This window comes from Dendrobates tinctorius, unplaced genomic scaffold (assembly GCF_039654945.1).
Source record: "Dendrobates tinctorius isolate UK_male_01 unplaced genomic scaffold, ASM3965494v1 ptg000009l, whole genome shotgun sequence".
NCBI classification, from domain to species: domain Eukaryota; kingdom Metazoa; phylum Chordata; class Amphibia; order Anura; family Dendrobatidae; genus Dendrobates; species Dendrobates tinctorius.
The window spans coordinates 5985230-6000327 of NW_027361677.1; the positions used below are offsets into that span (position 1 = coordinate 5985230).

Sequence of the window (15098 nt, forward strand, 5' to 3'; positions counted from 1 at the left end):
GGTTGTTGTAGGCATAATAAGCTGTGTTTTTTCTGTGGCGATGCCTCGCATATTATTTCTGTCTGTCCTAAACGAGAGAAACGTTTTGCACACACGTTTTCTGTGGGTGGTGACCAAGCCTGCTACCATCTTAGGCGAAGGGGTAGTTCTTTCTGCCATCTCGCCCGATTTGAGATGTGCTCTGGAAGAGTTCCAGGAGGATAAACCTGAGCGTTGTCCCAGTGGAAAGTTGTATGTTCCTGACCAGTGGAAGAAGAGAGTGATGTCTGAAGTTCATTGCTCTGCATTGGCTGGTCATCCAGGTATTTTTGGTACTAGAGATCTGGTGAGTCGGTCTTTTTGGTGGCCCGCCTTGTCTCGTGATGTCAGGAATTTTGTGCAGTCCTGTGGGACTTGCTCCCGGTCTAAACCTTGTTCTCGCTCTAGTGGGTTGTTGATGCCTTTGCCGGTCCCCAGGAGGCCATGGACCCATATTTCAATGGATTTAATCTCTGATATGCCTGTCTCTCAGAGAATGACTGTTATTTGGGTGATTTGTGATAGGCTCTCTAAGATGGTTCATCTTGTACCACTCCCTAAGTTGGCATCTTCCTCAGAGTTGGTGCCCCTGTTTTTGCAACAGGTGGTTCGCTTGCACGGGATTCCTGAGAACATTGTATCTGACAGAGGAGTTCAATTTGTGTCCAGATTTTGGAGGACTTTCTGTTCCAAGCTGGGAATTCAGTTGTCCTTCTCATCTGCTTTTCACCCTCAGACCAATGGGCAGACGGAGAGAACAAAACAGACCTTGGAGTCGTATTTGAGATGTTTTATTTCTGCTGATCAGGATGATTGGGTTTCATTTTTGCCCTTGGCCGAATTTGCTTTAAATAATAGAGCTAGTTCTGCCACTTTGATGTCACCTTTTTTTGTAACTTTGGGTTTCATCCTCGATTTTCTTCAGGGCAGGTGGAGCCTTCTGCCTGCCCAGGTGTTGACACTGTGGTGGAGAGAATGCACCAGATCTGGGAGCAAGTGGTGGATAAGTTATCTCTCTCCCAGGAAAAGGCCCAGCGGTTTTCCAACCGACATAGGACCATTGGTCCCCAGTTTAAGGTTGGTGATATGTTTTGGTTATCATCGAAAAATATCGCTATGAAGGTGGCTTCTCCTAAGTTTAAGCCTAGATTTATTGGACCTTACAAGATTTTGGAGATTATTAATCCGGTCTCTTTTCGATTGGCTCTTCCTGTCACATTTAAAATCCATAATGTGTTTCATAAGTCCTTGTTGAAGAGGTTTGTTGAACCAGTTGTTCCTGGGGTGGCACCTCTGGACCCTGTATTGGTTGAAGGTAACATGGAATATGAGGTAGAGAAGATACTGGATTCCCGTCTGGCTAGACGGAGACTCCAGTATTTGGTTAAGTGGAAGGGTTATGGTCAGGAGGATAATTCCTGGGTCTCTGCCTCTGATATTCATGCCAAAAGATTGGTGCGTGCCTTTCATCGGGCTCACCCTGATCGCCCTGGTGGCGTGGATGAGGGTTCGGTGACCTCTCCTCAAGGGGGAAGTACTGTTGTGAGTTCATTTTCCCCTTCACCATTGAGGTCTGATGAACTCCCTCTTCTGGTGAAGGAAGGTAGTGAGGCTGATTACCAAGCACCTGAGCAGGATGATGATGACTGGGTGACTGGAATTGCTGACTGGATATAAGGCAGCCGACGCCCTACTGCCTTGCTGGTGATCTCTCTGAGGGATTCTAGGAGACCAGTCTGATTCCTGCTCCTCAAAAGCTAAGTTTTCTGCTCTGCTTTTTGCATTTGTGTTTTGGTTTTGTTTTGCCTTGTTTTTCTGGATTTCTGCCATTCCCTGCTGGGGTGAGCTGAATTCCTTTTTGCTCTGTCTTCAGAAAATACCTGAGTACTGATATAGTCTTTTTGAAGCTTATCGTCTTCAGGGCTTTTTTCCCTATCAGTCTGTTGGCTCTTGTTTTGATAGGGTTTTGGCGGATTGCAGACAGCAGCTTTTCTATCCTGTCCTATTTAGTTAGGCTGAGCAAATGATGGGGCCCAAGCTATCTTTCTATCTGTGTGAGTGTTTTTTCATCTTGCTTCACCATCATTATATGTTGGGGGCTGCCTATTGCTTTGGGGTCTGCTCTGGGGCAGTTTAGATTTCGCTTTCTGTCTTTAGGCTATTTAGTTCTCCGGCTGTGATCGAGGGGTTTAGGGCACCATAGGAATCCCCCACGGCTACTGCTAGTTGTTGTTGATAGGTTCAGGGGTCTGCAATCCGATAGCTGCCAACTCCTCTGGTTTTCTGGACTTAGCTAGTATTTCTGTTTTTGCCTCCTACGGTGACTCATTCATAACAGATGCCGCTTCTTGTCTTGTGTTGCGATGGGTGCCGCTTCTTGTCTTGTGTTGCGATGGATGCCGATGCTTGTCTTGTGTTGTGCTGGATGCTGATGCTTGTCTTCTGTTGCGATGGATGCCGATGCTTGTCTTGTGTTGCAATGGATGCCACTGCTTGTAAAACAAACCTTATGAAGTTACTATATACCCCTTCCCATATACTGGATACTGGGAAACTTGGGTTACAACCCTCATGGAAACTTTTCCAGAAACTATTGTGATAGAAAGTGTCTCTAAGGCCAGGGTCATGTATGCAGCTGAACGCTCCGATCCAAGTGTCAGCGGCAGTGCCGGGTATTGACATGCGAAACTCATGTCTGACCCCGGCCTAATAAGAATATAGACAGGATTGATATATAAATGTACCACGTTCTGCCAACAGTCCATAAAGCTTGGACCCCTTTGGGGCTAAATCACACTGTCGCTTTGAAAAATACATTTCAGTCCTGTTCCTTCAAACCCAGTGATATAGAAGTTAAACATCACTCATCTTGGGTATAACTGAGAAATAAATATCCTGCCAGGCCCATCTGTCCCCTAATGTGAAGCCTGCTCAAGACAATACAGACACATCGAATCTTTGGGCTGATTCAGCCCGTGACAGCAAACACGAGTGTTCTCATCAAGCAGATGGGTGTGATAAATATGCACATACTGCACTTATTTAATATCCTTTTTTGCTGAAACCGAGACAGCTAATTAGCTTGGTAAAACTCCATAAGTTGAAAAAAAAACAACCTTTGCATTGATACTGGTAATGGGTGGTAGGCACGGCACATGGAGTAAAAGTGCAGGCTTAGTGATGACGTCATGGCGTCTGTGGGGTTACTGCTTCTACTTACGGCACGTACATACTCTGATGTCCCTTATATTCATCAAAGATTATAGTCTGGGTGTCGCGGTCTGGTCTGGCACCTCCTATCTTCTAGAGATGACGTTCTTCTTCTTACTTCTGCTGCGACGCCTGCGCAGGCGTACTTTCTCTGCCCTGTTGAAGGCAGAGTAAAGTACTGCAGTGCGCAGGTGCCGGGAAAGGTCAGAAAGGTCCGGTGCCTGTGCACTGCAGTACTTTACTCTGCTCTTAACAGGGCAGCTATAGTACGCCTGCACAGGAGCCGCGGCAGAAGTGAGAAGGAGAACGTTATCTCTAGAAGATGGGAGGCGTCGGACCGCGCCGGACCGGACCGCGACACCCATCGGACCAAGACCGGACCCCGGGGTGAGTATAATCTAACTCTTTTTTCTTATCTTTCAGGTTACATCGGGGGCTTATCTACAGCATTACAGAATGCTGTAGATAAGCCCCTGATGGCGGTGACCGCAGCTTATAGGCCGAAAATGAGGTGACAGATACCCTTTAACATAGCATGCTCTACTATCATCAAAAATGAAGAAAAATGTATAATAAAAATCTGATTTAGACAATATGTCGTTTTCTGATGATACTTTTCAGTTAAGAAAGGACATATTTTGGAGACTGCATAGTTTTGTTGTGCACAGATTAATCTGGGTTGGTAGCCTGTTCTAACCCCTCTGAATTTACCGGACTGTCCCTCTACTTTGCTGCCTGGCCAGTCAATGTAGTCAGTGACATCTTACTGCTAACATATAAAAAGTTTCTCTTTCTGGATGAGCCATGCGTTACCCAGAAAATCAGCACCGTGTAATACTGCCCTTCTCCTGCGGGAGTGCTGTAGGGATATTGAATGTTTACTGAGCATCGCCATGAATGTACTTTTTGGCTATTAATAAGGAATTGGATTTTAATATCCCCTAATAGATATATTTTTTATTTTTTTTAAGTTTAAAACTAAATGAAGCGATCCATATTGTTTTCTGTTCTTCTGGAGACTCGCCGTGGAAAATAAGGTAATTATTTAGTCCTATTAGATATATTCTTTGAGGTTGATTTTGACTTTTTGACACATGATGAATGGCATTTCTTCTGGTCTTTTTTGTCTTTTTTTATGCCGCACATGATTTCTGTGATGTTGCTGCTCGCTTCTCAAAAGCTATTGCCAACATCAAACTACAAGGGTCATCATACTTCTGCCGCTTCGACTTTTTAGCACACCGTTTTACTGACACCTTTCTTTGTTTTTATGCAGACGTTATTACATTTCATGATCATGATTTCTGTGCACTTTCAGCACCAAGTCCTAATTTGCATTATATCTCCAAATTGCTCAGATTATCCGGATATAACTTCCGTGTAGATCATCTTAAGAAGCTTTGTGCTTTGCTGGAAAATACTGACCATGTGAACCATATAAAGTGAGTTTATCAAACAAAATACTCTTGCGATCAGGGTTGGACTGACCGTCCGGAGAAGCGGAGAATCCTTAGGTGGGCCCTAGCTTCTCTTTCAGGGGCATCCATAGCGACAGATCTCTCAGAAATTAATTGGTTTTGTATAGAGGTGGGCTCTCAAAATCAAGTCCTCTGATAGGCCAAATATTGCTCAGTCTGACACTGCAGGTGATCCAAGTGGATGTACCCTGGGGGGCGCTAATGAGCTACTTTGCCCTGGCTAGGGTGTTTAGATACAGAGTTCGGGCAGCAAACACGTATTTTTTCAGATATTGGTCAATGCAAAATTATACGTTTTTCTATGGGGCAATGTGGTAACTGGTTGCGTATTATTGGGCATGTGAATATTTTTTCGTAAAAAAATAAAAATGCATTTTATAGGAAAGTTTGGGATTATTGGTATCTATTAATATAATGTTTACGTGCAGATTAAAGAGGAATTACATTTCTTTAGAAGCAATGAAGGAGATTCTCGCAGTTCAGTTAAGAAAGCCTCATTCGTTCTCCTTAAGGTAAGAAAAAACATTTTGAGGAATTTATTAAGGACTGCGCCACTTGATTTTCTGATGGTTTCTCCATTTCTCATAAAAGTAGGCAAAATTTAGCGAAAGGGACCTCCAAAGACCCAACAAATATGCAATAAAATTGTGCAAAAAATTTACGTAAATTATAGTAAAAACCTACACCTAACTGTATCTAGCATAGTTTTTTTTTTACTTTCTCGAGTGCTGTACGCCTAAGAATAGGCTTAGCACATCTTACATTACCGCAATGTTCACACTGAGATAATTGAAGAGTTCGTAAACCTCAAATTTTTCAAGCAGAAAACTGTTTTTTGGAGGACGTTTTCCTTTACCTGAAACAGTTTTAGGCTATGTGCACATGGAGTCTTCTTGCTTAGTTTTTGGAGCTGTGCGCACAAAGTATTTCAAGGAGTTTTTGGAGCAAAAAAACTGAGAGGAAACTCTTCAAATCCTCCTCTAAAAAATGCAAAATTCCTCAAAATCTTAGAATTGGTGCTCCATTTCCTACAAGAAAATACGCTGTAAAAAGGCTCTCTGTACTTATACCCCTTGAGCGGAAACTCAAAGTTTTTGAGAAAGTTTTGGAAATTTCTTTTCCTGAACTGTTCTTTGCAGACTTTTGATTCGACAGGGCCTAGTTTAGAAAAGTTTCTTTCTTTATACAAGTGGCATGTACTTTATTTTTTCCACCAGGCGTTTAGCAAAATTTCTTCGAGAAAGGAAAAAATCAAAAAACTTCTATGAACAATTAGACTACTTGCACTTGGAACCATTTAGACGCTCTGTGTGCACATAGTCGATTTCCTGAGGCCACTTTGTCAGCGGCTTGGCTGCTGCTTTCACTCGACACTGTGAAGTATATAGAGTGGGGAGGAGATTCCCAGCGCAATCCATGTGAAAAATAAGCATGTCGCTTCTTATATCTGCTAGTTTCCGAACCCTAAAATTAGGTCATCAATCTCCATCAACGATACCATAACTGTCTGTTGCTGGGCCTTTATCTAATGATGTAGGTACTTTTTGTGTTTCAGAATCGATGAGGCCTGGGTGGGCGGAGAACATTTAATGTCAATTTTCCATCATTTGATAAACGCACCTTCAAGAATTCAGTGCATCAGGTAAGTGATAGAAATGAACAGGAGACATCATTTGCGTGCTAGCTCCCATAACGTACAGCCTCATTCAGACAACCGGTTATTCTGATCAGAGTTTAATCAGAGTTTGATCCGAGTGTCATCCGATTTTCTCATAAGTGAAGAAATTTTTTAAAAAAAGTCTTCACCTTTTCCATTCTGACAGTACGGTCCGATTTTTCCTTGGACCCATTGCCTTGCGTTGCCGATTTTGATCCAACCGAACATGTCTCTGATATTTTCTGCAGACCTCTCGGTCTCATGAAAAAAGAATCGGACATGTGAATGGCCCCACAGATTATAACAGGTACGAGTGATTTCCCTGAAAAACACGGATAGTACTGTGGCGCCCCTGAGGCTCAGTCGCCACAGAGGTACTGCACCTTCTCCTAAGGTGTGGTGCCCCACCATCAAGGTAAGTTGGAGGCTCCTGACCACGCTCCAACACTCGCACCCCAACCAATAGAGTAGTTCAGCAAAGCCACATTGCGGCTCCTTGCTTAGAGAGAAGCAGAGCACCTTTGGTGGCTCCCTGCTTGGAACACTAGACGTGCTGGGAGGCGGGTGGAGTTTAGAATACATAAAAGAGCATCCCGCTTAGGATTACAGGTCAGTCTGAGGGAAGAAGTCACTCAGAGAGGAGTGAGGAAAGGAGATCCCTGGAAGAGGGATGGAGGAAGGAGGTGCTGCAGCTGCCTCAGTGATCTGAACCAGCTGGCACGGGAAAGGAAAGAAGGAGAAAGACATTGAACCGAAGCCTGAGCTACCATAGGAGGGAAAGACAAGTATGGAACGTAGGAGTGAAAGGGAACACAGAGGATGTGGGTTAGAGGAAGAACCCTGCCTAGAAGTTCTAAGCGCAAGGCCGGGGCCCGGTCCCCGAGGTTGTATGAACACTAATGGTTCTGCAGCAGACACCGGTGGAGTAGTGGGCTGTAAATGCACTACTCCCATCTAAGGCTTGGGGCCACAACAGCAACATGGATAGAGAGCCGGGACTCAGGAGTAGAGAGTCCCCGAAGCAGGCTACAGCTGTCTGCCGTACAAGTAGAGTTCTTGGGAACATCTGTCAGGAGGAACTCCAGTGTAACTCAGTACTAGGAGATCTTCACCCTTAAAGGCGCTATAGAGGAGACGTTCAGAAAAGGCACATAAGTTGGCGGAGTGTTGGAAGGGAGCTTTCCATCTTGCTTGGAGGTTGACTGAGTCCCTGACCCGGAGGACACGGCACAGAAGCGGGCACTACAGACTGTGAGTAAAGCTTTGGAACTACATGCCCTGGTGTCCTCCATTCCTTCCTGCGTCCGTCCGCCTGGCACTGCTACATCCCCTGCGCCGGACACTACACCATCTAAGTGACTCTTCACTTATCCTGCCCTGGGACAACAGCCCTGCCTGTGGAGGGCTATAACATCATTGCTGCACCGCACCATCTGTCCCGGAAGATCTGTCTGCAGCGTCGGCTTAAAACCTCCCTTGCCGAACACCACATGTGTTTTTCCATTAACTACATTCCACCATTTGCGTCCCCCGCCATTTGCATGGGCGCCCGGGGCCACGGTCCGGGTCACCGCTGCTGTGACACATCCCGCTGACACCGGCCCGGTGCCGAGTACCCCCCGGCCCTGGGAGGGCGTCCCAGTACTTGTACGGGAAAATCAGATGTCTGATTGAGGTTTTCCACTGACACATATCTCTCCTGACCTGCCCATACCCAGGAAAGCTCTCTTACTCAAGGGCTCTTGTGTCCCCCTATTATCTTCATGATGAACAAAAAGATCAGGCATTGAAACTCCGATTGCTGACTCCTTCTTTCCCTTGCCATTATACACTCACTGGCCACTTTATTAGGTACACCTGTCCAACTGTGTGTTAAGACTTAATTTCTAATCAGCCAATCACATGGCGGCAACTCAGTGCATTTAGGCATGTAGACATGGTCAAGACAATCTCCTGCAGTTCAAACCGAGCATCAGTATGGGGAAGAAAGGTGATTTGAGTGCCTTTGAACGTGGCATGATTGTTGGTGCCAGAAGGGCTGGTCTGAGAATTTCAGAAACTGCTGATCTACTGGGATTTTCACGCACAACCATCTCTAGGGTTTACAGAGAATGGTCCGAAAAAGAAAAAAAATCCAGGGAGCGGCAGTTCTGTGGCCGGAAATGCCATGTTGATGCCAGAGGTCAGAGGAGAATGGGCAGACTGGTTCGAGCTGATAGAAAGGCAACAGTGACTCAAATTGCCACCCGTTACAACCAAGGTAGGCAGTAGAGCATCTCTGAACGCACAGTGCGTCGAACTTTGAGGCAGATGGGCTACAGCAGCAGAAGACCACACTGGGTACCACTCCTCTCAGCTAAGAACAGGAAACTGAGGCTACAATTTGCACAAGCTCATCGAAATTGGACAGTAGAAGATTGGAAAAACGTTGCCTGGTCTGATGAGTCTTGATTTCTGCTGCGACATTCGGATGGTAGGGTCAGAATTTGGCGTAAACAACATGAAAGCATGGATCCATCCTGCCTTGTATCAACGGTTCAGGCTGGTGGTGGTGGTGTCATGGTGTGGGGAATTTTTTCTGGGCACTCTTTGGGCCCCTTGGTACCAATTGAGCATCGTTGCAACGCCACAGCCTACCTGAGTATTGTTGCTGACCATGTCCATCCCTTTATGACCACAATGTACCCAACATCTGATGGCTACTTTCAGCAGGATAATGCGCCATGTCATAAAGCTCGAATCATCTCAGATTGGTTTCTTGAACATGACAATGAGTTTACTGTACTCAAATGGCCTCCTCAGTCACCAGATCTCAATCCAATAGAGCATCTTTGGGATGTGGTGGAACGGGAGATTCGCATCAGGGATGTGCAGCCGACAAATCTGCGCCAACTGTGTGATGCCATCATGTCAATATGGTCCAAAATCTCTGAGGAATGCTTCCAGCACCTTGTTGAATCTCTGCCACGAAGAATTGAGGCAGTTCTGAAGGCAAAAGGGGGTCCAACCCCTTACTAGCATGGTGTACCTAATAAAGTGGCCAGTGAGTGTATGTCAGACTATCTGGCTCCCGTACACATTAGACCAGGTGTGCACAACAATTGTTTGGTCCAAGGGCCACATTGCCATATTGAACCAATCCCAAGGGCCGCAGAAAAAATGTAAAAGGGGTAATTACATGAATACATAACCAAACAACCATTAGTACATTCATATAGCCACAGAACCAAGCTTTGAGTATTTGAGAAGGATTTTGAGATTATATGGTCAATCAATCCTGCAAAAATCAAAAACCTGTATTTCCATGCACGGGGGTCTTTGTGAATGGGGGCTTTAAAATGTCCTACACCAGCCACAAGGAGAATAATATTTTCCAAGAGGTAAGAAATGTTGTAGCAAACCATCCTAGGGAAACATGGAATGGATTGCGAGAAGGGTTTTAGATGGATAATGCATGCAAGCACAAATTAACCTGTAAAGTTAGGGTGGGTAGAACTTAAAGGAATTGTCCAGCTGTGCTTACCCCCTTCAGTGCCAAGTCTCCACTGCTGCCGCAGTGATGTCACAACAGCATCATGTGACCGCTGCAGCCAATCACTTTTCTGCTTTCTGATGTGTCCTATGCTGATGAGAAGAACACAATCAACATTGACAATGAGGGAAAATTATATGCATGTTAACAAATATGATTATGTAAGAGCAGAAATGAATCATCCCTAGTCAAATCCATATATTAAAATGTTTTTTTCCGTCCTTCCAGTGTATTTCAGAGTAAGTTGACTATTGATGTGAATGGTGCAGACAGTCGTGATGAAAGGTAAGAATCTCTCCTCAGATAAATTTATTGGAGGTTGTCCAGTTTGCAAAAAAAAAAATTGTGACGGACAGAACAATCCCCACATGTATGGCCAAGTTTTGGCTTCCTCAGGGGGTAACATTGATTTGTGCAGGTTTTTAATTGGTTTAAGCTCATTATAATTTATGGCGGGGGGGGGGTGGTTTGTATATCCAAAATTTTCCTTTTATAATCTCTAAATAAAAATTGCTTATTTTAGTCTATCTCCTTGAGATGTGCCTTTTTCTAGCATAGTTCTCTTTTTTTTTTTTTTTTTTAACTATGTATTGTGTAGTACCACTATTTTGGTGGTTCCCACATTCTCAAATTATCTGTGTTAAAATATATAACTTGTCCATATACTTTGCTTATCACAAGTGTTGCGCCTGTTGAACAGCCGGCCTCAAACATGTCTTTCGAGCACGCTGAGAACACTCGGTTAGCACTCAAGCATGCTGAGATAACACCTTACCCGAGCACATTCTCTCATCACTAATAGCATGTCCTACGTGCTAATGCCTTGAAAAACTGGTTCTTCGTTTCGTTAACTAGTCGCTTCTTTTATATTTCGATTTCAGCGTTGCTGCAAGTTTCCAGGCTCTGAAATCATTAAGGTAAGAACCGAAACTCCAACCTTTTTGCATTTTTTTTTCTTTACCCGAAAAATAAAAATAAGTTTCTATTTGCTGCGCAGCGTTGTCTTCTCAGTCCCCTGACCGCAAGCTAAAAATACACTGCGGAGCGGACATATTATGCAGAAATCATATTATCAGATGGGTTGTCACAAATGTTGTGCTGGTGCTTCAGGTTTAATGAATGCAGCCGGGAAATTGAGAACTCGGAGTCTGTAGATCTTGTGATTAAACACAGCACAAATCTTACCCAGCGAACTCATCATGGTGAAGAAGCCTCAGAGAGAGGGGCTTCACCCAAGGATAACATCTTATAATTAGCAAGAGTATCCTGGAAGGTTATACTGGTGATTATACATATCTACGTGTCCAGCAAAGTTGCTATATTTCACCGCTCTGCAGATTATAAATATACTGCCCCCACATTAAAGCGGATCTGTCACCAGATTTCACAAACCAATCTGCATACATTATTAAATCGATTTTTTTACGCTTGATGAGACTGATGTACTTACTTTGAAAAAATGATATTTTAACCCTCCTTGCCTGATTGACGTCTCGTCAGCGTCCCTCCTCCCTGCTGCTGTCATTGTCTCACCCTGCTCTGTACAAGCTGCAGCTGTCAAAGATTGAATAAACTTGGGCTCACATTTTTAATTATTTTTTTTTTTATATCTGTATTCTACAACCATTCAAATATGGATTTTCAATGTGAGTACAGTAGTCTCATCAGGTATGAGGGCTTTCTTTGTGGGATAGGTTAAAGTTTTGATCGACACCATTCAATTCACTATATAACGTACCGAAAAAATCCCTAAATAGTCTGAAACGGTGCAGAATTTTTTTTTCCCCTTTATTGTTTGGATTTTGTTTTTGTAGTATTAATTGTGCAGTAAAAGTGACCCGGTTACTCGATTTTTTTTGGGGGGTCACTAGGGTTAAGGAGATGCTCGATAAAATTTTTAAATATTTTACTGCATCTAAAAAAAATTCAGAACCTTGTAAAAAAAATAGTTTGTGTCACCATTTTCTATGTCCCATAAATTTTTTATTTTTCCATGGAAAGCCTGTTTTTTTTTTCAAGGTGAGCTGATGCTTTTATTGGTACCATTTCAGGGTACATACAACTTTTTAAATACTTTTTATTTTTTGAGGGGTTACGATGTGACTGAAAAAACATGTCTCCTCCAATTGGGGCTGCTCTGCTGATTCTGGAACAGTTTTTCTTTTTCTTCTGTACCTCTCCATTCCCCAGTTATGCCCCTATCCCCACCCTGGGAAAAATGGTGCAAATTTTCCCTTCAACAACTGGGAGTAAACTACAGAACTTCTCTGTGGGCGTTGGCTTTTTCTCCCCTGGCGCTGGCCAATGAGAATATGGCCACACCCACGGAGAAGTTCTGTGGTTTACACCCAGTTGGCTGAAGAGAAAATTTTCACCTTTATTAGTAGAGACATAACTTTGGATCTGAGGGACACAGAAATAAAATAAAAACTGTTTTGGAACCAGTGGAGCAGCGCCGATTGGAGGGGAGTACTCAGTTTAAGTTAAAAAATCCATTAAAAAATCCAATGAAGGGTCTTTTTGAAAATATCTGAGCTTTCTATTGTAACGAGCCATATATCTGTGACCACTCGACACAAAGAGGATGGAAGCAAGAATGTGCCATTTCTCTAACAACAAGCTGGGATCTTGTATACAACGTTTTTGTAAGGCTGAAGGTTCAAAACGCAATCACGGGACACTCTTAAAGGGAATCTCTTGCCAAACTTTTCTGTTTTCTGAGAGCAGCATGACGTAGGGACAGAGACCCTGATTTCAGCGCTGTATCTCTTACTGGGCTGCTAGATACAGTTTTGATGCAATCACTGTTTTCTCTGCTGCAGATCTAGCAGTTCTCTGAATGGACAGCCATGTATAACCCCGCCTACACCCCTGATTGGCAGTTTTCTGTGGACACTGTGCAGTATTCAGGCAATCAGTGCGGGAGGCGGAGTTACCCAGATCAGTTGACTAAGAGGCACGAGACACCTAGTCCTTTAGTGATAATATCCTGCTGATAAAACACTGATATTATTGAAACATCAACACAGCCTAATAAGTGACACATCACTGGAATCAGGCTCTCTGCCCCTATATCATGTTGCTCTCGGATTGCATGACAAAAATCTGATGACATATTTCCTTTAAAGCGGAACTCACACTTCAGTTTCAGTTAGTAGACAAATTGACTACAACTTGAGAAAACTATCACTGAACTGTCAATGAACAGTCAGTTGTGGCATCAGGTGCCTCTGCTTATTACTGGACTCCTGTGTAAACAGTGTAAGTATTAACCTATTCCTCATTGTATCTCTGTGTAAAGAATTGTTTCTAAGCAGGAAATGTTCCGGTCATTATCTTTTATCACAGTTTATCGAGAACCATGCTGGGAGATACGGGAGTTCACTTTATTTCCGGTTTCTTGTCTTCGCTTCCAGCGCTAAAGATTATTAAGTGAGTAATAATTCTTCAGTCTAAATCTGAGATGTAATCAGTTACAGGCATTGTGGTGCTATGTTCCTAGAATTCAGGTTTACACAGCTATGCAGTGAGATTATATTTCCATCTGTTAAAGTGGTTATCCAGGACTATTTTTTTTACCGTGGGCCTAAGAACTCACAGGCAGTTAGTCGCTAACTATCAGCATGTTGTACCCGATGCCGGTTATAGAATTGTCATAGATCGCTTCAGCTGCTCCTGCTCACATCACATCTGTAGAGCAGCGGCTTCTCTTTCGCGCTGCTCTATTGACATCATGCTGATTGACAGTCGGTCCCGCCCACGAGGAGCTGGATGTCAATAAGCAGTCATGCCCAATCGGAAGAGCAGCACAGAAGAGGAAAAGCTCCTCTATTGATGTTGAGCAGCTGAATCGCCGGCAGGAGCGGTTGGTGACCACTCTGTGCCGGTGCTGGATAGAAAGTTCGTTAGCAACTACCTGCCTGTTTTTTTTTGCTCTGGGCCTAAAAATTAATAATCCTGTACTAACTCCTTTAAGTCTAGAAGTAAGTGGTGGATGTTATGATAACGACATATGGCCCGATTAATCAAAGTTTTTATACTAGTACTCTGGCTGGGAACCTCAGGCCCACAGGCCATTTACGGCCCTCAATGACCTTTTATCTAGCAGATTCCCAGGGACCACAGTACTTGGGCCGGCAGCTGTATTTTCATATCCGCCAGCCCCTTAATTTCTTCTTGCTCTGAGTATGGGCATGCAGTGCTCAATACTGAGTGCTGAGGCGCGTGCAATGAAATTTTACGTCCTGACACCAGGTCTAGCGTCAGGACGTACCTCGTGGGTGGAGTTAGTAACTTGTACGGCCCCCAAAGGATGGTATAAATATCCAAATGGCTCTTGGGAGAAAAAAAGGATTCCCCACCCCTGCTTTAAAAGGTTACATACTTTTGGCATAACTGATGGCTCCGCTGAAATTATGCGACTTTTGGCATTCTCACGCCATTTTTGAATAGCTCTGACCAACTAGGCGGATCTGGGAAGAGACAAGGGCAGGAACTGGAGTAGGATGTGTGGCGAGTTGCACACAGGTGTATGTCTCTCCACCGCATACGCCTCTTCGTAAATTAGGAGCATCAGACTCCAGCCCATATCTGAATCAAGACCAGTGTGAAGAACGCCGGTCTTGATGTATCGGGCCCATACAGTGTGGATACATACTTGAGTATGAAGCTTACATCTTAATCTACAATATAACTGTGGGATGCGGCCATGAAGCTGTTGTGGGGTCCATGGATGAGGGAGCCTCCCAACTGCACATGATCGTCTTATGAAACTGTTAAAGGGAGCCTTTTTTTATACAGAAGTAGTGGCATGGCTGCAATTGTGCTGGTCTTCCAATAATAATTATACCTTTTTTTGTAAAGATCCGATGTGCCAACCATGAGAAATCTAGCCTAAATCAGGCTGGAAGTGCACTGGGGCGTACCAATGCACCCAAACAGGTTCTTCCAAGTGCATCAACATGCCACGATGCACTTACAGGTTTATTTTTATGTAGGTTCAATACTAGATTTCTCACGACTGACACATCAGATCTCTACAAAAAAGGTATAATTTTTAGTGGGGGAGGTGAGTGAGCACCTAAGGCTGGAGTCACACTAACCTGCGTAAAATACGGTCAGTATTTTACATGCGTAATACGGATGACAGACCCCTAAACAGTGCTCCGTATGTCATCCGTAATCAAGGTGTGGTCGCGTATTT

General features: G+C 43.9%; 1 protein-coding gene and 1 long non-coding RNA gene across 2 annotated transcripts in view; one reads left to right on the plus strand and one right to left on the minus strand.

The window, feature by feature from the left end:
- LOC141096077 (uncharacterized) overlaps positions 1-15098 on the minus strand; it is a 138495-nt gene that overhangs the window by 103582 nt on the left and 19815 nt on the right. Inside the window, exon 3 of the long non-coding RNA XR_012233567.1 lies at positions 9887-9987. This is a non-coding gene — a long non-coding RNA (uncharacterized lncRNA). The remainder of the gene's footprint in view (positions 1-9886; positions 9988-15098) is intronic.
- NLRC5 (NLR family CARD domain containing 5) overlaps positions 1-15098 on the plus strand; it is a 109478-nt gene that overhangs the window by 65264 nt on the left and 29116 nt on the right. Inside the window, exons 26-32 of the mRNA XM_073582465.1 lie at positions 4200-4265; positions 4587-4670; positions 5135-5218; positions 6262-6348; positions 10124-10180; positions 10777-10812; positions 13244-13327. Coding sequence (XP_073438566.1) covers positions 4200-4265; positions 4587-4670; positions 5135-5218; positions 6262-6348; positions 10124-10180; positions 10777-10812; positions 13244-13327 — 498 coding nt within the window. The remainder of the gene's footprint in view (positions 1-4199; positions 4266-4586; positions 4671-5134; positions 5219-6261; positions 6349-10123; positions 10181-10776; positions 10813-13243; positions 13328-15098) is intronic.